Here is a 21,402-nt window from a genome sequence, read left to right on the forward strand (position 1 = left end):
CTAATTGAGCGTGATGGATCAGCATTTCTTAATTGGTAGGAATATTGCTTTACCAACAAGAAAATATCTTAAATGATTATGAATAAAGACAGATACATAAAAGAGAGCTCAGTGGGTGCTCTAATACACACTACAATAAATAAATTAAGTATCAAATACTTAATCGTTTCATGGGCTTTTTTCATAGAATTATTAACATGTGTTTTTATGAAAATCTATTTTATTTCCCTGTTTAAAAACCTTTAATTGGTCTTTTTGCTCACTGAGCGGCAAGTTAACAGTGGTTTACTTTGTCTTTCAGACTCAGTTCAGCTTAAACACTGACATATAACATTTTTTTTCAGTTTTACAGACTGAAGCTCCTGTTAAGACAGAGTGGTTTCCCTCCACTCAGGTGCATTAAGTGCACATCGTGCTTCAGGGAGATGGAAGGGGATCATCAGTCAGTCTTAGTTGGCATTAGCTCTTTATCAGCTTGGTGTGTCTGAGCTCTTACGCATATGTAATTTAACATGCTACCAGCTGACCTACAGAACGTAACTCATGCAGCTTACACTGTACAGATTTGCTGATGTAGATTTCAAATATTTAAAAATATTGCTCCACTGTAATTGGCCATTTCGATAAATATGTTATCAGTGACTGTGTGAGAGTTTGAGTGAAAGTAGGGGAGCAATTTTTTCAAATGCTAAAATGTGTTAACTATATACTAACATTAGTCAGCTATAGCCTTTCACAAACACGTGTGTTTAATAATATAGGGGTGAAACGATGCAGAGCTGCTCCATTTACTGTTTTTGTGTGTCCTGTTAAAAATAAGACATTAATGAGACATAATTCATCTGTGTTCAGATGGCGGAGCGTATCTTATCTTACAGCAGGAAGCAGACTAGAGTTCAAAAATGTTCGGAAAGCTTGCTCAACATGTGTCACTTCTTATGAGGTAACCAATCAAAAAAGAGGGTAAAACTGAACCGGAGTACTGTGGGCTGAAATAGTGAGACAGTTTTGTTCATATTTGTGATTAAAAAAGAATCAGCCTGAAGATGAATATGAATTCCTTGGTGTATGTACATCCTCTCCACTGCTATCACTGAGGTTTGCTAAAAAACCTTGAAAATAGACGATGAGCTCCTCTCAGCACTGTAGCTTGGTGAGAAGCGTACTTCCATGTAGAAACACGATGCTGTGTCTCTTTCTAACATTGCTAATGTTCATGTGGGCTAAAGAATTAAACCTGGTGGACTTTTCTACTCGTCTTTCTGCGTCTCCTCCAAAAAGAAATGCAACAACCGCTAGTTTATTCAGTTTATCCATGTAGCGGTGTGTGATGTGGTGCTGAACTTCCAGCCCATAAACGTGTCACAGACGGATTCCTCGCGGTTTAGATGCAGATTTTTTGCAATGTGCGTTCTGCCATCTGAACACAGCCTTAATCATCTTTTTGAGATAATAAGCTATAATAAACTATCTGGCAAGAACAGGTTTCCAATTGAATGTACACTTTTGCGTTGTGGTGGTCCTTGTTCATCCAATTCATGAGGCATTTTCTCTAATGTCCATCACAGATGACAGGTTTACTTCACAGGAGATTCATTAAATTCCATAGAAACTATAACTTTGTAATCTCATCTATCAATTGTTGTCCTACTTTCTTTATGGTTCTAAATCAAACGCACATATTAAGAAGTACATGAATATTAAGAATAAAAATATCACTAATCAGTGTTTTCTGTCAGAGTTTTCTGTTTGTTTTTGTGAAGTAAAAGTTGTCCTGACTTTTTTTTCTGTTGTCTTCATTTGATACTTCAATATAGTGATCATTAGATTAAGTTACAGATGATGTTAAATTGTAGAGTTAGTCAGTAATCTGTACTGTATACGTGTTTAAAGTAACCCTCCCAACCCTGAACACAGTGAGCTGCTGCTGTACGGGGTTAAAACTGACCTCATGTATCTTACAGTCAATAGAGTCTCAACTACTGAAATTCAGTAATAAATCAGATCTAATATACAGACAGATGAGTTTATATCACAATAAAACAGTAACTCACATGTATATCCTCTAAAGTTAGATACTCACATATAGCCCTGCTTTGGGCAGGAGTGATGTGTTTTTACAACTTCTAGTATTTCTGTGTCTGGAATTTTAAAAGTGATGAAGTTGAAGCAGCACAGATCAGGATGGCACAAACCATGAGCTGAGGAAGAGAAGAAGAAAACATTCTTAGTTTATGTTTTAATTACTGTAAAAAATCAACACAACTTCATCAGCTCCACTACAGCTACACCTGAACACAAAGCACATGTTAAATACAGACTGTTCAGGGTTAAATGACTGTATAGCAACCAAGAAAATCTACAACGTGTTTTACTATTAATAATAATAACTACGTAATATTAAGCCTATACATAACACTAGATGAAGTAATTAATATGAATTTATTAGTAATTGTATCATTAAACCTAGCATGATTTAATATGAATAATTGTATGTATTTTTATTATTATTTTAATGCTACAGACATATGCGAAATTTTGGACAACCTTGTCCGAGTTAAAATAACATAACACACTCTATACAGAGAACACATTTCTACACATTTAAATGACTGTATATTTATGAATGTAACATGAAAAAAAGAAAAATAAAATTAAGTACAAATCTTCCAAAGTAACATGTAAATATAGTAATAATGTACAACTACTACTAAGTATTTCCCACCCCTGATTGTTCACGCATGTAAAGCTAGAAAATGGATTAAGATATTATAAACTCACGGCAACCATCTGAGGAGACGGTCATCAGCAGGACCAGCCCCGGCACCAAACACACACAGCTCATCTTCATCTCCATCTTCTCTGCAGGCGTCTGAAGCTCTGAATGTTTCTATCTCTGTCTGTATCTCCAGTTTGAGCTGCTGAGACTCTCAGTCTTTTAAAAGAAATCACTTAAATTTGAATCATTTCTTAAAGCTCCCCTCCCCACTCAGCTTCCGGCCCTCACCACATCTTCCTCTCAGAGTGCAGAGCAGAAACTCTAGTATGAAGATGATCCATGAAGATAGCAGCTCTGATGAATCTGATAAGTTCAGTGGTCTAAATATCAGACAGTTACTGAAAACCTGTCACGCAGTTTGTTTATGCAGTAATAATTAAGAAATCATCATTTAAATTTATCAAATTACCCCAACCTGTTACATAACTCAGTCTATCAAACCTAATTAGATGCAAAGGTGCAAATGTTTTGTAGAGAACTCGGCAAACAGCTTTTCATCTTTCAATCTTCTGATCTGGTTTGTGTTTCTGTAAAGTTGCAAATATATAAATTTCTCTTTTAAGTGAAAAACACTGCAGTTAAACGCTACAGAGAGAATGAGGCTCCTAACAGCCCCCTGTTTCTTCCCCTGTGTTGTAGCCATGTGCATTTAGTTTTTATTTTGGCTCCTTGTCTCTGCCCTTTTTCTCTCCTTCCCTATTAGGATTCTCACCTGCTTGTAGTTCCTGTCTCCTCCCTCTCGCTGGTGTTCCCCGCCTATATCAAGCCCTTCGTTTCAGCTCATGGGTGTCTAGTCTACATTATGTTGTTACATGTAGTGATGACGTGTCTGCCCAGTGTTTGGTTTGCTCTGGATGTTTGTTGGTTAAAAGGCTTGTAGTTTGTTATTTTGTTTCTTTCTCGGTGTTTGTTATAGTTTGTTTTTTGTTTATTAAATTATCCTCACACTTACATTCAGCCTCATTATTCTCCACACGCGACACCAGGGAGACCTGGTAGACAGCAAAACTGCCCCCATCAGATAAACAGCACTTAAAGCTTTCATCTTTGAGAGAGAGGAGAAAATCAAGCTGCTTTAGGGGAGCTGAGCACCCAGTAAGACAACCCCCCCCCTCCCCATCACTCTATAACAGTACTTAACTGATACACATACAGACAGCAGTAGTCTAGCACCTTGGCTTTAAGATCAGCACAATAGCCCTGTCTCATTATTACACTGTTTTATGGTTCTGCAAATGTAAAAGCACACAAAGCCTCTACAATATCACCACTACATTACTGCATCACTCTCTTATATCACATCAATGAAATACTATTACAATATAGATAATTCACTCGAAATGTATGCAATGCATACTTTTATTTTTTGTTTTTAGTTTTTATTTTGAATCACAGTGTAACACAAACATTAAACATATTTCATAGAAGCAATACATTGTGTATTGTATAGAAGCTGCAACACTGAAATCCAATTTGTCTTTATTACTGTTACTTTTCTCTGCAGAGATTTTTGTAATACATTGTTTGATTTCCACACATGATAAACATGATAAAAAAGCTGATAAAATATTAAATAGCTAAACTGAGTAAAAAACCAAAGCGCTGATTAATAAATCCTGTGATGATTAAAGGGGTGTGTAAAGCTTTTAGCTGCTATGTTTGCTGCGTCAGGGCTGTGTTGAAGCTGCGGCTCTGAAATCTAGTTTTTCTTCAGGATTATTTCCTCCATGCAGAACTTGTTCTTCTTCGTTGTAACCCTGAAATATGTTAATCAGATTTGATGTAGAAACAAATGTTATTAAATGATATAATAAAACAGGAAACAATCTATCATTGCTGTCAGAACAAAACCTTGTCAAATTATTTTTTTTAACATGATTTGAAATCAGCGGCTGTTATTTACAATCAGACTTTCATGATGAATGGACCAGTAGAAATACTCCAAATATAAAACTTAAAGTTAACTCCTTAAAATCACAGGCTTATTACTTTATTTTACTCAGATTCACAAATGAGTTTTCCTTTACTAAACTGCATCTGTAGGTCTCTGTTCATAAACATAAACTAGCCAAAACTAATTTACTATAAAATGAAATAGTGTTTTTATAAATTCAGAAAAAAGACACATCAGTCACAACTGCATATGTGTACATATTTCTATATTGTGGTCTGTTTACACAAAGTTAGGTTAGTTCATCGTTTATGTTGAATAGACTCTCCCAAAGTTTTATGCTGCTGCGCTGAAGTTGAACCGTGTGCTGCACTGGGTCGGTATGACCAACAGGTCAAAACTAAGTGTGCGCTGTGCCCTGATTGGTGTTCTTGCTTCACGCCTCTTTCCTTTTGACGCTACGTTTTCATACACACATACAAACCAATACAAACCAAAAGGAACGACAGATTTCTCATAATGTAGTGGAGTAAAAAGTGAGATATGTGACTTTGAAATGTAGTGGAGTGAAAGGAAAAAGTCACCCAAAATGAAAATCCTTCAGTAAAGTACAGATACATGAAAAAACTACTTAAGTACAGTAACCAATTACATTTACTTTGTTACTGTCCACCACTGCAAAAACTTGCCGATTTTATCAGTCTAAGCGGTGTGTGCTCGGCTGGAGCAGAAGGGTTTCTACAGTGAGCAAAAGTTGTAATGATTTAAACTTTTTAGACCCTCGATGGATCAATTCAAAACGATAATCCTTTCGATTAGGTCACAGATTACGTTATATTACAGATTATTAAGAGTTAGTCAGTAATCTGTACTGTACATGTGTTTAAAGTAACTCTCCCAACCCTGAACACAGTGAGCTGCTGCTGTACGAGGGTTAGAACTGACCTCATTCTTCTTACAGTCAATAGAGTCTCAACTACTGATATTCAGCAACAAATCAGATACAATATTCAGACAGATGAGTTTATATCACAATAAAACAGTAACTCACATGTATATCTTCTAAAGTTAGATACTCACACATAGCCGGGCTTTGGGCAGCTGGAATATGTTTTTTCAACTTTTATGATATTGTCTTCTGGAATTTGAAAACGGACGAAGTTGAAACAGCACTGAACAGGATGGCCAGTGGCTTCAGCTGAGGAAGAGAAGAAAACATGCTTAGTTTATGTTTTAATTACTGTGAAAACCAACACACCTTCATCAGCTCCACTACAGCTACACCTGAACACAAAGCACATGTTAATCTGTCCAGGGTTAATAACTGTGCCCAAACATCAAAATCTGTTTTAATAATAAAACATCCAGAACTGCATTGTTTTGTAAATTCTGGATGATGTGCAAAACTACAATATTCTTTTTTTTAATACTACTGATTATCCTACTACTAATACTGATGTACATTACTACTACTACTACAACTACTACTACTACTACTACTAATAATAATAATAATAATAATAATAATATTTTTAGTACTAGTGGAAGTACATAAAGTTATTAGTAATAGTATTTATATGAATATAAGCAATAGTTAATGTAAATATTGTAATATTTTTAATTGTGTTTTATTGTTACTTGTTACTTATTTTCAGTTAGAAAATGAACAAAACCCTGCAGAACGTTTAAACGTCTGCGTAAGACTGTATGGCTGTATCTGTTTATAAAGACAGAAAATGCAAACTCACTTGCATCTGAGGAGACGGTCATCAGCAGGACCAGCCCCAGCACCAAACACACACAGCTCATCTTCATCTCCATCTTCTCTGCAGGCGCCTGAAGCTCTGAATGCTTCTCTTTCCGTCTGTATCTCCAGTTTTAGCTGGTAAGGCTCTGTATTTAAATTAGTTTCTTTTCAAACATTTATTAAAAGCAGGCAGTTCTGCCCCCCACCACCCCCACCACTCACCACATCTTCCTCTCAGAGTGAAGAAGCAGAAGCTCCAGTGTGAAAATGACTCATGATAGCATCAGATGTATCAGATAAATGCCATGTATGAGTCTGCAGACTGTCAGTTAAGGTACTCACTCTGTTCATGAAGTAACTGATCACAACACGCTTGCACATATGCATCACAGCTAATTTGATGCAGAAGAGGAAAAGTGTTGTAGAGAACTACACAAACGGCTTTTCATCTTTTTAAAACCTTCCTATCTGGCTTATGCTTTTGTAACGTTGCAAAAACATTCATTTTTCTTTTAAGTGAAAAAAACAAGTTTCCAAAACTGAAGTTCAAAAAGGGAAAATGGGGCTCCTAACAACCACCTGGAAGACCTGGTAGACACCAAAACTGCCCCCATCAGACAAACAGCACTTAAAGCACAGGTGTTTCTGTCCATCCTTCCACTGAGAGAAGACGACTCAGCGCTGTGGGTCTGAAAGGATGTGTAGCTGTCAAGAAGCCTTTAATAGGACATAGAAATAGACCAAAAAGAAAAATATCTGCACTAATGCACCAAAACAGTGCCACTGCTAGTGTCCACTCCTACCTTGGCGTCACGTCCTCCTCTCCTCTTCCTCCTCAGCAAGGTGGATCTCCTCATGGCTCGTGGTATTACTCCTGGTGCTACTGGCAACAGCAGTGGCACTTTCTCTGCTCACTCTCTACTTTCTCTGCCCTCCCATGACTAACCATCCAGCCTTTCCGTGCCACATCTGGCCCCCAGCTGTGCCGCACCTGCCTCACTGTCAACCTTCCTGGAATCTTCCCTGTCGTTGGGCCTTCCAGAGCCAGCTTGGCCTCCAGCCCTGCCATGCTGGCCTTGCCATCAGGCCTCCTTCTGCCAGCTGCTCTCTGTGCATCATCACCAGCAAGTTCTAGCGGCTAGCTGCCGTCCTCCAGCATAGCTCTGCTGTCGAGCCTCATCATGCTGCCCTAAACGCTGACTTCTCACCACCCATCTTCTCCATGCTGCTCCTCCTTGCAGTCCTCGGCCAAGATTGATCTTCTCCACCATTTTGCCACTAAGATTGCCATTCCCCTCCAGTTCACTAGGGGGCAATCTCACTTCTGACATCAATGTGGTGTCAATGTAGAATAAGAAGATGTGGGAAACATGGCACCTTCAATGAGTGCTCTTTCATTGACACAGAAGCAGGTTAGACGCACTGCTGCAGAAAGGAAAGCAGCATAGGTCACCTTATGTCTCTCACTCCATTGCTACAATGGTACTTGTGGTGCTCCACACTCACTGCTCCACATGGCTCTGGATTGAGGTAAGGATGTGGCATTAAATGCTGACATTTGTCTAACAATTGAGTGGTGGAATCAGCTAAACTTATTGAGTTTAATTCCCAGTGGTGTCAGAGTGGCACCAGGAGTCCAACAACTGTGGAGAAAAACTTGAACAGATTAATAAATACAAACCCCATTTCCGGAAAAGATGGTACATCTCGAAAAATGTAATAAAAACAAGAATCTTTAATCTTAAATCATCTTGAATCTTTATTTAACTGAGAAAAGCACAAAGAAATGACTTTTAATGTTGGAGAACATCATTCAGAGATACTTCAGAGAGACCTTTTTAACATTAATGCCGGTTGTCAGAATAAGAATGAGACATCCTGAGTTAAACTAACTCCTCATCATAGCTGCTGGCCCAGGCTGTGCGTATGAGGATTATGCTAAATCCAGGTGTGCATTAATTTAAAACACACAGTATAAGCCACATGTGTGAAACACGAGATCAGGCCCGCCACACTATTCTATCCAGCCCACAGAAGTATTTTCATTTTCTATTAATATTAGCCTGTTTCACAATACGCTGCACTACAGTCCTCAACAACAGTCTATGGGACAGCGGTAACACCTTAATTCTACACAATTCTACGCAATTCCACACCAGTCATATCACCAATCATGCATTCCAGCTGCAGTTCAACCAACATAAACACTTAACATTCGCGTAGTAGCTCAGAAACTGAGACTAAGTCTTAATGAAGTTGCAGCACAGAAAGGATGCCGAGTGTGTAGTTCAGGCAGAGAGGTAGGTTTTAAAGACCCTGGGCACATTTCAATTTTGAATATTTCAAGTCTCCATGTAATATTTAAAGGTCTACTACAAGTGTCTGTAATTTGCTGTTGAACGTTTTGCATATTTTGAATAAACAATGGCCAGTTTGGGTTACAGCACATTAATTATTACACAACATTAATTAAAAATGAAATAAACACATGTTTTTCTCTGGCCCACAGATTTGATATAATTTTCTAATATGGCCCTTTCACTGGTTGAGATTGGCTCCCCTGGGTATAAGCCATGTTTCTGTTAAACCAAGCTTAATGCTGATCAGTGATATTGCTCATTTAATATTACTCATAGAAACTCTGAACTGGAGACAAAGGGTTTTTAGCTCATCACAGATGATGCAACACCAGTCTGGCCTCTCCACGGCAATCCTGATGGTCTCGCTCAGCTTCACACACTCTGGTCAGATGACTGTGGCTCCTCAAGCAGAACTAATGCAGCAAAGATCTCAGTCGACTCTGAGTCCACTTTTCTTTAAACACTCCACACCTTTTCTTCATCTTTCCCCATATTTTTCACCATTAACATGTCATTCACCTCCTTCATAATGCTATAGAGCCCAGGGGTTCTAACATCACCTCTACTTTTTAAAACTTGCAAATATGTATATACAGACAAAAGTTTTGATGCCCTGAGTCGAATTACCTTTTGTTGATTTTCTAAGTGAAAACAAGTGAACACATCCTCTACAGAGAACACATTTCTGCACATTTTAATGCACAATCACTGTTTATTTGCTAAATTTAACAGAAAATTCATTAAATGTGGCCTGTGCATATGTTTTGGCACACTTTATATCATATGTTTTATGATATAAAATGTGCCAAAATCTATGCATTTACATTTACATTTAAATTTACATCATTTAGCAGACGCTATTATCCAGAGCGACTTACAAGAACATTTATTATGCAATGTGTTATTTCATTTTAATCCACAGCATTAAACAATCTTTGATATAATACTGAACTGACGGGGATACATTTGATATCAATCATGTGGTGAGTTAAGGGCCATTTAAAACTGTCTGGTTGCTCTAAGTGTTGTACTTGGGTTGTGCAGAAGCTGCAGAACTGAAATTTAGTTCTGAAAAAACCTCTGCATGAATTATGGCAGGCAGAACTCACTCATAGCTGCTGCAACCCTAGAAGACCCAGATGGCTGTGTACTGTTATGCTGTGTAGCAGATGCTAGGATGTCTTCTTCTTTGTCCAACTTGTCCCTAGCTGTTGTAACACTGTAAGACACAGTAGACTCAGTACTCTGCTGCTGTGTAGTGGACGCTAGGACGTCTTCCTCATTGTCCAACTTGCCTATAGATGTTGCAACACTGTAAGACACAGTTGACACACTACTCTGCCGCTGCGTAGTGGACGCTAGGACGCGTCCCTCATTGTCCAACTTGCCTTTAGCTTTTCTAACACTCAAAGTTGTTGACACAGTACTCTGCTGCTGTGTAGTGGACGCCATGATGTCCTCCTTCTTGCAGAACTTGCCTTTAACTGTTGTAACCCTAAAAGACATAAATAGCACAGTTAACCTCTGCATTAGGGGTTTAGAACTGACCTTATTTTTTCTTCATTTAACCTTATGGTTAAATGGCCAGGGCCGATCAGCAGACCTGAAGTTTTATTACACACTTATAACCTAAGAATGGCTCAACCAGTTTGTATTAAAGTTTCAGAATTAGTGAATAATAAGCCTTAGTATGTCATAAGCCTGGGATTTTAACAGTCTCATCTACTGATATTCAGCAGTAAATCAGATTTAATATACAACCCCATTTCCAAAAGTAAAAAAATGTAAATCAAAACAAAATGCAATGATGTGCAAATCTTGTAAACCCTATACTTCATTGAAAATAGTACAAAGACAACATATCAAATGTTGAAACTGAGAAATTTTATTGTTTTTTGAAAAATATATGCCCATTGTGAATTTGATGCCAACAACACATTCCAAAAAAGTTGGGACGGGGGCAACAAAAGGCTGGTAAAGTTGTGAAATGCTAAAATAAAATCACCTGGTGGTTGATTGACAACAGGTCAGTAACATGATTTGGTATTTAAAAGCTTCTCAGAGAGGCGGAGTCTTTCAGAAGTAATGATGAGGAGGGGGTCACCACTCTGTGAAAGACTGCACGATCAAATAGTGCAACAATTCAAGAATAATGTTTCTCAACGTAAAAGAGCAAAGAACTTCTGCTTTTCATCATCTACGGTAGATAATAACATTAAAAGATTCAGAGAATCTGTAGAAATCTCTGTATGTAAGGGACAAGGCCAAAAACCAGTAATTGCTGGCCGTGATCTTTGGGCCCTCAGGCACCACTGCATTAAAAACAGACATGATTCTGTAGTGGAAATCACTGCATGGGCTCAGAAACACTTCTGAAAACCACTGTCTATGAAAACAGTACGTTGCTGCATCCACACGATCCAGAAACGCTGCCACCTTCTCTGGGCCCGAGCTCATTTAAAATGGACTGAGGTAGAAAAGTGTCCTGTGGTCCGACAAATCAACATTTGAAATTCTTTTTGAAAATCATGGACACTGTGTCCTCCGAGCTAAAGACCACTCCGTTTGTTATCAAAGCACAGTTCAAAAGCCACTATTCATGATGGTATAGGGGGACATTAGTGCACATGGTATGGGTGACGTGCATATCTGTGAAGGCACCATTAATGCTGAACGATATATACATGTTTTGGCAACATATGCTGCCATCCAGACAACGTCTTTTTCAGGAAAGGCCTTGATTATTTCAGCAGGACAATGTTAAACCACATTCTGCACATATTAAAATAGCGTGACTGTGAAAAAAAAAGAGTCTGGGTGCTAAACTGACCTACCTGCAGTGCAGACCTGTCACCACTGAAAACATTTGGCACATTATGAAATGAAAAATACAACAAAGGGGACGCTGAACTGTTGAGCAGCTGAAATCCTGTATCAAACAAGAACAGAAAAATATTTCACTTTCTAAACTACAGCAGTGTCTCCTCAGTTCCCAAACGCTTACAGAGTGTTGTTAAAAGAAGAGGTGATGAAACACAGTGCTAAACAGGCCCCCGTCCCAACTTTTTTGGAACGTGTTGTTGGCATCAAATTCAAAATAGGCATATATTTTTCAAAAACAAACAAATTTCTCAGTTTCAACACTTGATATGCTGGTGGTATTTTCCTTTAAAAATAAGGTTTAAATGATTTTCATATCACTGCATCCTATTTTTATTTACATTCTGCACAGCGTCCCAAGTTTTTTGGAAATGAGGTTATAGTATAATAAAACAGAAACCCACATACATCTATATTCTAAAGGTAAACACTCACATATAGCCCTGCTTTGGACAGTCAGAAGGTGTTTTTTCAACTTTGATGATCTCTTTCTCTGGAATTTTAGAAGTGACGAAGTTCAAACAGCACTGATCAGAAGGAGTGATGGCACGAGCTGATATGAGGAAGAGCAGAAAACACTTTCACACTCGTTAAATAGAATCAGTTTAGGGTTAAATGAATGTGCACCAAACATCTTATCATCCTCTCATTACGAAACACCTAGAACTGCGTTCAGGGTATAAAAAGTGTAATACTACAACAATTATTACTATTAATACTGACACTACTACTAATAATAGTAATAACTGCTACCACTATTAAACAATAAAATGTATTATTAGGGAAATCTAGGACGTCCTCCTCCTTGTACAGCTTGCCTCGAGGTGTTGTAACCCTGAAAGTCTCGGGTGGTCTGGGTTTCTCCTGCTGTGTAGAGGACGATCGGACTTCCTCTTTGTAGAAGCCGCTGCTAGACCTTATAATGCAGAAAGACACGGATAGCACAGTCAGAGTAGAATAATGTTTAATAAATATATTCTTTATTTTGTATGATGCAGTTTTATAGACTGCAGCGGCTCCTTTTTGTGCAGCTGCTGTGTGTTCAAGCGCAAATGCTCACAGCAGGTAAAAGGAGACGGTGAGCTGATGGAAGGAGATCATCAGTCGTCTTAGCTGGCACTAGTTCCATATCGCGCTGTGGCTTCTGAACTTAAAGTAAGTAACCTGATTAACTTGAAATGTTGAGTTTGTTAAACTTATAATATTAAGTTAGTGGAACAATAATTTGTGTTTTACACTTGTAAACTTCTTACAAGTTCAATGTTTTAAGCTTTAAAAGTTGCATAATTGTTGCAGCATGATCATATTGTATTATATTATATTATATGTCAGTAAAAATGAGCAAATAAATGCTTTTAATTTCTGCATATGGGTTATAGAGAATAGTTGTGGCCAACAATCAGTGACCTTTTGCTTTATGATGAACGGACACATTAAGCGTCTCTGTTTTCCTTTTCTTCTGTTTTCATGGTGGTGAATATGAGAATAACAGAGTCCCTTAGTTACTGAATAATAAGCCTTAGTATGTAACAAGCTTGAAATTTTAAGAGGTTAAACAAGCACTGATGATATTGTTGTGGCTTCAAGAAATGCTTCTGCATGTTAGTTTGGGGTCTGTGTTCTCTTGCATTTCTTGCACTTGGTTCATTTTGCTAAGGACTTTTACTGTAGAGGGCGGGGCTAGGAGAACAACCCCCACCCCCCCGCTGTGCGTGCATGAGCTGAGAGAGAGAGACAAGCAAATGTGAGCTGAGTCAGAGTGCTGGCTGTGGCAAAACGTTTAGCTTATGTACGGCGTGGCTGTGGCAAAAACAGCTGGAAAATAAAGCACTATGTGCAAAAGCTGTGGCTCTTTTAATAGCAGTGAATGCTGCAATATTGAAAAAGCAAAGCACTGATTAATAAATCATGTGATGATTAAAGGGGTGTGTAAAGCTTTTAGCTGCTCTGTGTGCTGCGTCTGCGTCTGGGCTGTGTTGAAGCTGCAGCTCTGAAATCTAGATTTACTGCAGGTCCTTCTTGCAGAATCTGCCCCTCGACGTTGTGTACCTGAAAGACAGCACAGTTAACCTCATTATGTTTTCACTGAAGAGAGTCTCATCTACTGATAATAAACAGCAAATTTAGATTTTATGTAGAAACAAATGTGTTTATGTGACATAATAAAACAGTAAACCACATATCCTCACTGTCGGAAACGGGACATCGCCCGGCCTGGGCTGTCAGGTAGAGATCTGGGCGGGACTGAAATATCTGACACAGTCTTTTCACAAATATATTATCCTCTGCTTAAATAACACGGCAGTCGTGGTCAACAGACTCACAGTGAGTAACTTCACCAAATGCCATTTATTCCCAGTAAAAACAAAACATGAATTAAACCACAGAGCGGTTATTTTTGGTGTTTTGCTGGGCAGCTGTGTCCATTGGACTGAAGTCTCTGCCGTCGCTACGAGAATCTGTGTGTTGTTTAGGTGATTGGATGCTTCACAACTCTTTAAAATGACTTCATTCATTTTATTTGTTGTACTTATCCTTTTATAGTGTTTATATATATATATATATATATATATATATATATATATATATATATATACCAGCCCAACCCGAGCCCAATGAAAAATGTTGGCCTGAAGTTGTGTCGGACCCATCGGGCTGCAGACCTCTAACACTGTTCATCAGGTTTAGCGTGTTTCTAGTTTGGTTATAGGCCACAAGAATTTTACTGAATGACTTTTTAGCTCTGGAAATTTATAAAACTGTAAGTAAAATGTTCCTCTGTTAGATGAATAATAGAGAGCTGTGTAGAGGAGATGATTGATGTGGAGTGAGAAGAAATGTTGAGAAACATTGCACATTTTGTTGTGTAAATTCTTGTATTTAAATCCCAAATTCATTTAATAGTGAACTCTGCTGAGCCCCATGTCCCGCCAACCACATTGGTTGGAACAATAAACTCATCTTCATTTTCATGACATGATTTGAAAACAGCCAATGTCGTTTACATTGTGCCAAAATTTCATGATGAATGGACCAACAGAAATGCTCCAAAATTAGTTTGGAAAAAAATCCCATTGAGTTAAAAAATATACATTTTAAAGTTAGGAAAGTTTTTTGTTCTCCTGAAAAGTTATGACAGGATATGAGGTTTTATTCTGACAGTGATGATTTACATCTTCTAAAGGCAGTTACTCACACATAGCCTTGATTTGGGCTATGTGTGAGTATTTTTTTGTGGCTTTACAACTTCTAGTATTTCTTCATCTGGAATTTTAAAAGGGACGAAGCTGAAACAACAGATATCAGGATGATCATTGATACCACCAGCAGAAGAAGAGGAGAAGAAAGATTTTCAAACTCTATCTCTAATGATGAAACACTTGAACCTGCATTTTCTGCACACTACTTTTATAATAAGGTTATAATAAAAATCAGATACTTATTCATGTCATGGACTTTTATTCATAGAATTATTAACGTTTTTATGAAAATCTATTTTATTTCCCTGTTTAAAAACCTTTAATTGGTCTTTTTGCTCACTGAGCGGCAAGTTAACAGTGGCTTACTTTGTCTTTCAGACTCAGTTCAGCTTAAACACTGACATATAACATTTTTTTCAGTTTTACAGACTGAAGCTCCTGTTAAGACAGAGTGGTTTCCCTCCACTCAGGTGCATTAAGTGCACATCGTGCTTCAGGGAGATGGAAGGGGATCATCAGTCAGTCTTAGTTGGCATTAGCTCTTTATCAGCTTGGTGTGTCTGAGCTCTTACGCATATGTAATTTAACATGCTACCAGCTGACCTACAGAACGTAACTCATGCAGCTTACACTGTACAGATTTGCTGATGTAGATTTCAAATATTTAAAAATATTGCTCCACTGTAATTGGCCATTTCGATAAATATGTTATCAGTGACTGTGTGAGAGTTTGAGTGAAAGTAGGGGAGCAATTTTTTCAAATGCTAAAATGTGTTAACTATATACTAACATTAGTCAGCTATAGCCTTTCACAAACACGTGTGTTTAATAATATAGGGGTGAAACGATGCAGAGCTGCTCCATTTACTGTTTTTGTGTGTCCTGTTAAAAATAAGACATTAATGAGACATAATTCATCTGTGTTCAGATGGCGGAGCGTATCTTATCTTACAGCAGGAAGCAGACTAGAGTTCAAAAATGTTCGGAAAGCTTGCTCAACATGTGTCACTTCTTATGAGGTAACCAATCAAAAAAGAGGGTAAAACTGAACCGGAGTACTGTGGGCTGAAATAGTGAGACAGTTTTGTTCATATTTGTGATTAAAAAAGAATCAGCCTGAAGATGAATATGAATTCCTTGGTGTATGTACATCCTCTCCACTGCTATCACTGAGGTTTGCTAAAAAACCTTGAAAATAGACGATGAGCTCCTCTCAGCACTGTAGCTTGGTGAGAAGCGTACTTCCATGTAGAAATACGATGCTGTGTCTCTTTCTAACATTGCTAATGTTCACGTGGGCTAAAGAATTAAACCTGGTGGACTTTTCTACTCGTCTTTCTGCGTCTCCTCCAAAAAGAAATGCAACAACCGCTAGTTTATTCAGTTTATCCATTTAGCGGTGTGTGATGTGCCCATAAACGTGTCACAGACGGATTCCCCGCGGTTTAGATGCAGATTTTTTGCAATGTGCGTTCTGCCATCTGAACACAGCCTTAATCATCTTTTTGAGATAATAAGCTATAATAAACTATCTGGCAAGAACAGGCTTCCAATTGAATGTACACTTTTGCGTTGTGGTGGTCCTTGTTCATCCAATTCATGAGGCATTTTCTCTAATGTCCATCACAGATGACAGGTTTACTTCACAGGAGATTCATTAAATTCCATAAAAACTATAACTTTGTAATCTTATCTATCAATTGTTGTCCTACTTTCTTTATGGCTCTAAATCAAACGCACATATTAAGAAGTACATGAATATTAAGAATAAAAATATCACTAATCAGTGCAGTTTCTGATATTGTGAAGTAAAAGTTGTCCTGACTTTTTTTTTCTGTTGTCTTCATTTGATACTTCAATATAGTGATCATTAGATTAAGTTACAGATGATGTTAAATTGTAGAGTTAGTCAGTAATCTGTACTGTATACGTGTTTAAAGTAACCCTCCCAACCCTGAACACAGTGAGCTGCTGCTGTACGGGGTTAAAACTGACCTCATGTATCTTACAGTCAATAGAGTCTCAACTACTGAAATTCAGTAATAGATCAGATCTAATATACAGACAGATGAGTTTATATCACAATAAAACAGTAACTCACATGTATATCCTCTAAAGTTAGATACTCACATATAGCCCTGATTTGGGCAGAAGTGATGTGTTTTTACAACTTCTAGTATTTCTGTGTCTGGAATTTTAAAAGTGATGAAGTTGAAGCAGCACAGATCAGGATGGCACAAACCATGAGCTGAGGAAGAGAAGAAGAAAACATTCTTAGTTTATGTTTTAATTACTGTAAAAAATCAACACAACTTCATCAGCTCCACTACAGCTACACCTGAACACAAAGCACATGTTAAATACAGACTGTTCAGGGTTAAATGACTGTATAGCAACCAAGAAAATCTACAACGTGTTTTACTATTAATAATAATAACTACGTAATATTAAGCCTATACATAACACTAGATGAAGTAATTAATATGAATTTATTAGTAATTGTATCATTAAACCTAGCATGATTTAATATGAATAATTGTATGTATTTTTATTATTATTTTAATGCTACAGACATATGCGAAATTTTGGACAACCTTGTCCGAGTTAAAATAACATAACACACTCTATACAGAGAACACATTTCTACACATTTAAATGACTGTATATTTATGAATGTAACATGAAAAAAAGAAAAATAAAATTAAGTACAAATCTTCCAAAGTAACATGTAAATATAGTAATAATGTACAACTACTACTAAGTATTTCCCACCCCTGATTGTTCACGCATGTAAAGCTAGAAAATGGATTAAGATATTATAAACTCACGGCAACCATCTGAGGAGATGGTCATCAGCAGGACCAGCCCCGGCACCAAACACACACAGCTCATCTTCATCTCCATCTTCTCTGCAGGCGTCTGAAGCTCTGAATGTTTCTATCTCTGTCTGTATCTCCAGTTTGAGCTGCTGAGACTCTCAGTCTTTTAAAAGAAATCACTTAAATTTGAATCATTTCTTAAAGCTCCCCTCCCCACTCAGCTTCCGGCCCTCACCACATCTTCCTCTCAGAGTGCAGAGCAGAAACTCTAGTATGAAGATGATCCATGAAGATAGCAGCTCTGATGAATCTGATAAGTTCAGTGGTCTAAATATCAGACAGTTACTGAAAACCTGTCACGCAGTTTGTTTATGCAGTAATAATTAAGAAATCATCATTTAAATTTATCAAATTAGCCCAACCTGTTACATAACTCAGTCTATCAAACCTAATTAGATGCAAAGGTGCAAATGTTTTGTAGAGAACTCGGCAAACAGCTTTTCATCTTTCAATCTTCTGATCTGGTTTGTGTTTCTGTAAAGTTGCAAATATATAAATTTCTCTTTTAAGTGAAAAACACTGCAGTTAAACGCTACAGAGAGAATGAGGCTCCTAACAGCCCCCTGTTTCTTCCCCTGTGTTGTAGCCATGTGCATTTAGTTTTTATTTTGGCTCCTTGTCTCTGCCCTTTTTCTCTCCTTCCCTATTAGGATTCTCACCTGCTTGTAGTTCCTGTCTCCTCCCTCTCGCTGGTGTTCCCCGCCTATATCAAGCCCTTCGTTTCAGCTCATGGGTGTCTAGTCTACATTATGTTGTTACATGTAGTGATGACGTGTCTGCCCAGTGTTTGGTTTGCTCTGGATGTTTGTTGGTTAAAAGGCTTGTAGTTTGTTATTTTGTTTCTTTCTCGGTGTTTGTTATAGTTTGTTTTTTGTTTATTAAATTATCCTCACACTTACATTCAGCCTCATTATTCTCCACACGCGACACCAGGGAGACCTGGTAGACAGCAAAACTGCCCCCATCAGATAAACAGCACTTAAAGCTTTCATCTTTGAGAGAGAGGAGAAAATCAAGCTGCTTTAGGGGAGCTGAGCACCGAGTAAGACAACCCCATCACTCTATAACAGTACTTAACTGATACACATACAGACAGCAGTAGTCTAGCACCTTGGCTTTAAGATCAGCACAATAGCCCTGTCTCATTATTACACTGTTTTATGGTTCTGCAAATGTAAAAGCACACAAAGCCTCTACAATATCACCACTACATTACTGCATCACTCTCTTATATCACATCAATGAAATACTATTACAATATAGATAATTCACTCGAAATGTATGCAATGCATAGTTTTATTTTTTGTTTTTAGTTTTTATTCTGAATCACAGTGTAACACAAACATTAAACATATTTCATAGAAGCAATACATTGTGTATCGTATAGAAGCTGCAACACTGAAATCCAATTTGTCTTTATTACTGTTACTTTTCTCTGCAGAGATTTTTGTAATACATTGTTTGATTTCCACACATGATAAACATGATAAAAAAGCTGATAAAATATTAAATAGCTAAACTGAGTAAAAAACCAAAGCACTGATTAATAAATCCTGTGATGATTAAAGGGGTGTGTAAAGCTTTTAGCTGCTCTGTTTGCTGCGTCTGGGCTGTGTTGAAGCTGCAGCTCTGAAATCTAGTTTTTCTTCAGGATTATTTCCTCCATGCAGAACTTGTTCTTCTTCGTTGTAACCCTGAAATATGTTAATCAGATTTGATGTAGAAACAAATGTTATTAAATGATATAATAAAACAGGAAACAATCTATCATTGCTGTCAGAACAAAACCTTGTCAAATTATTTTTTTTAACATGATTTGAAATCAGCGGCTGTTATTTACAATCAGACTTTCATGATGAATGGACCAGTAGAAATACTCCAAATATAAAACTTAAAGTTAACTCCTTAAAATCACAGGCTTATTACTTTATTTTACTCAGATTCACAAATGAGTTTTCCTTTACTAAACTGCATCTGTAGGTCTCTGTTCATAAACATAAACTAGCCAAAACTAATTTACTATAAAATGAAATAGTGTTTTTATAAATTCAGAAAAAAGACACATCAGTCACAACTGCATATGTGTACATATTTCTATATTGTGGTCTGTTTACACAAAGTTAGGTTAGTTCATCATTTATGTTGAATAGACTCTCCCAAAGTTTTACGCTGCTGCGCTGAAGTTGAACCGTGTGCTGCACTGGGTCGGTATGACCAACAGGTCAAAACTAAGTGTGCGCTGGGCCCTGATTGGTGTTCTTGCTTCACGCCTCTTTCCTTTTGACGCTACGTTTTCATACACACATACAAACCAATACAAACCAAAAGGAACGACAGATTTCTCATAATGTAGTGGAGTAAAAAGTGAGATATGTGACTTTGAAATGTAGTGGAGTGAAAGGAAAAAGTCACCCAAAATGAAAATCCTTCAGTAAAGTACAGATACATGAAAAAACTACTTAAGTACAGTAACCAATTACATTTACTTTGTTACTGTCCACCACTGCAAAAACTTGCCGATTTTATCAGTCTAAGCGGTGTGTGCTCGGCTGGAGCAGAAGGGTTTCTACAGTGAGCAAAAGTTGTAACGATTTAAACTTTTTAGACCCTCGATGGATCAATTCAAAACGATAATCCTTTCGATTAGGTCACAGATTACGTTATATTACAGATTATTAAGAGTTAGTCAGTAATCTGTACTGTACATGTGTTTAAAGTAACTCTCCCAACCCTGAACACAGTGAGCTGCTGCTGTACGGGGTTAGAACTGACCTCATTCTTCTTACAGTCAATAGAGTCTCAACTACTGATATTCAGCAACAAATCAGATACAATATTCAGACAGATGAGTTTATATCACAATGAAACAGTAACTCACATGTATATCTTCTAAAGTTAGATACTCACACATAGCCGGGCTTTGGGCAGCTGGAATATGTTTTTTCAACTTTTATGATATTGTCTTCTGGAATTTGAAAACGGACGAAGTTGAAACAGCACTGAACAGGATGGCCAGTGGCTTCAGCTGAGGAAGAGAAGAAAACATGCTTAGTTTATGTTTTAATTACTGTGAAAACCAACACACCTTAATCAGCTCCACTACAGCTACACCTGAACACAAAGCACATGTTAATCTGTCCAGGGTTAATAACTGTGCCCAAACATCAAAATCTGTTTTAATAATAAAACATCCAGAACTGCATTGTTTTGTAAATTCTGGATGATGTGCAAAACTACAATATTCTTTTTTTTAATACTACTGATTATCCTACTACTAATACTGATGTACATTACTACTACTACTACTACTACTACTACTAATAATAATAATAATAATAATAATAATATTTTTAGTACTAGTGGAAGTACATAAAGTTATTAGTAATAGTATTTATATGAATATAAGCAATAGTTAATGTAAATATTGTAATATTTTTAATTGTGTTTTATTGTTACTTGTTACTTATTTTCAGTTAGAAAATGAACAAAACCCTGCAGAACGTTTAAACGTCTGCGTAAGACTGTATGGCTGTATCTGTTTATAAAGACAGAAAATGCAAACTCACTTGCATCTGAGGAGACGGTCATCAGCAGGACCAGCCCCAGCACCAAACACACACAGCTCATCTTCATCTCCATCTTCTCTGCAGGCGCCTGAAGCTCTGA

General features: G+C 37.4%; 3 protein-coding genes across 3 annotated transcripts; all 3 read right to left on the minus strand.

Moving 5' to 3' along the window:
• Nucleotides 1-4,149: 4,149 nt before the first annotated feature.
• On the minus strand, nucleotides 4,150-6,543 carry LOC118806661 (C-C motif chemokine 14-like). Its single transcript, XM_036568164.1, has 3 exons — nucleotides 6,419-6,543; nucleotides 5,751-5,868; nucleotides 4,150-4,536 (listed from the first exon to the last, which is right to left on the minus strand). The coding sequence occupies exons 1-3, from the start codon at nucleotides 6,489-6,491 to the stop codon at nucleotides 4,479-4,481; spliced, it is 249 nt and encodes an 82-aa protein (XP_036424057.1). The 5' UTR covers nucleotides 6,492-6,543; the 3' UTR covers nucleotides 4,150-4,478.
• Nucleotides 6,544-9,866: 3,323 nt separating this feature from the next.
• Nucleotides 9,867-17,903, minus strand: LOC118806656. The gene is made up of 6 exons (XM_036568158.1): nucleotides 17,686-17,903; nucleotides 16,988-17,105; nucleotides 13,665-13,706; nucleotides 12,476-12,573; nucleotides 12,093-12,210; nucleotides 9,867-10,272 (listed from the first exon to the last, which is right to left on the minus strand). The coding sequence occupies exons 1-6, from the start codon at nucleotides 17,759-17,761 to the stop codon at nucleotides 9,867-9,869; spliced, it is 858 nt and encodes a 285-aa protein (XP_036424051.1). The 5' UTR covers nucleotides 17,762-17,903.
• Nucleotides 17,904-19,043: 1,140 nt separating this feature from the next.
• Nucleotides 19,044-21,402, minus strand: LOC118806662 (C-C motif chemokine 14-like). Its single transcript, XM_036568165.1, has 3 exons — nucleotides 21,303-21,402; nucleotides 20,644-20,761; nucleotides 19,044-19,430 (listed from the first exon to the last, which is right to left on the minus strand). The coding sequence occupies exons 1-3, from the start codon at nucleotides 21,373-21,375 to the stop codon at nucleotides 19,373-19,375; spliced, it is 249 nt and encodes an 82-aa protein (XP_036424058.1). The 5' UTR covers nucleotides 21,376-21,402; the 3' UTR covers nucleotides 19,044-19,372.

This window comes from Colossoma macropomum, unplaced genomic scaffold (genome assembly GCF_904425465.1).
Source record: "Colossoma macropomum unplaced genomic scaffold, Colossoma_macropomum, whole genome shotgun sequence".
NCBI classification, from domain to species: Eukaryota; Metazoa; Chordata; class Actinopteri; order Characiformes; family Serrasalmidae; genus Colossoma; species Colossoma macropomum.

Coding starts and splice junctions, on each gene's coding strand:
- LOC118806662 (XM_036568165.1), bottom strand. CDS start 21,375: ATGGAGATGAAGATGAGCTGTGTGTGTTTGGTGCTGGGGCTGGTCCTG. Junction 20,762..21,302: donor GACCGTCTCCTCAGATGCAA/GTGAGTTTGCAT, acceptor TCTCTTCCTCAG/CTGAAGCCACTGGCCATCCT. Junction 19,431..20,643: donor TGCCCAAAGCCCGGCTATGT/GTGAGTATCTAA, acceptor AACATATTTCAG/GGTTACAACGAAGAAGAACA.
- LOC118806656 (XM_036568158.1), bottom strand. CDS start 17,761: ATGGAGATGAAGATGAGCTGTGTGTGTTTGGTGCCGGGGCTGGTCCTG. Junction 17,106..17,685: donor CATCTCCTCAGATGGTTGCC/GTGAGTTTATAA, acceptor TCTCTTCCTCAG/CTCATGGTTTGTGCCATCCT. Junction 12,574..13,664: donor TTCTGCAAGAAGGACCTGCA/GTAAATCTAGAT, acceptor CTGCATTATAAG/GTCTAGCAGCGGCTTCTACA.
- LOC118806661 (XM_036568164.1), bottom strand. CDS start 6,491: ATGGAGATGAAGATGAGCTGTGTGTGTTTGGTGCTGGGGCTGGTCCTG. Junction 5,869..6,418: donor GACCGTCTCCTCAGATGCAA/GTGAGTTTGCAT, acceptor TCTCTTCCTCAG/CTGAAGCCACTGGCCATCCT. Junction 4,537..5,750: donor TGCCCAAAGCCCGGCTATGT/GTGAGTATCTAA, acceptor AACATATTTCAG/GGTTACAACGAAGAAGAACA.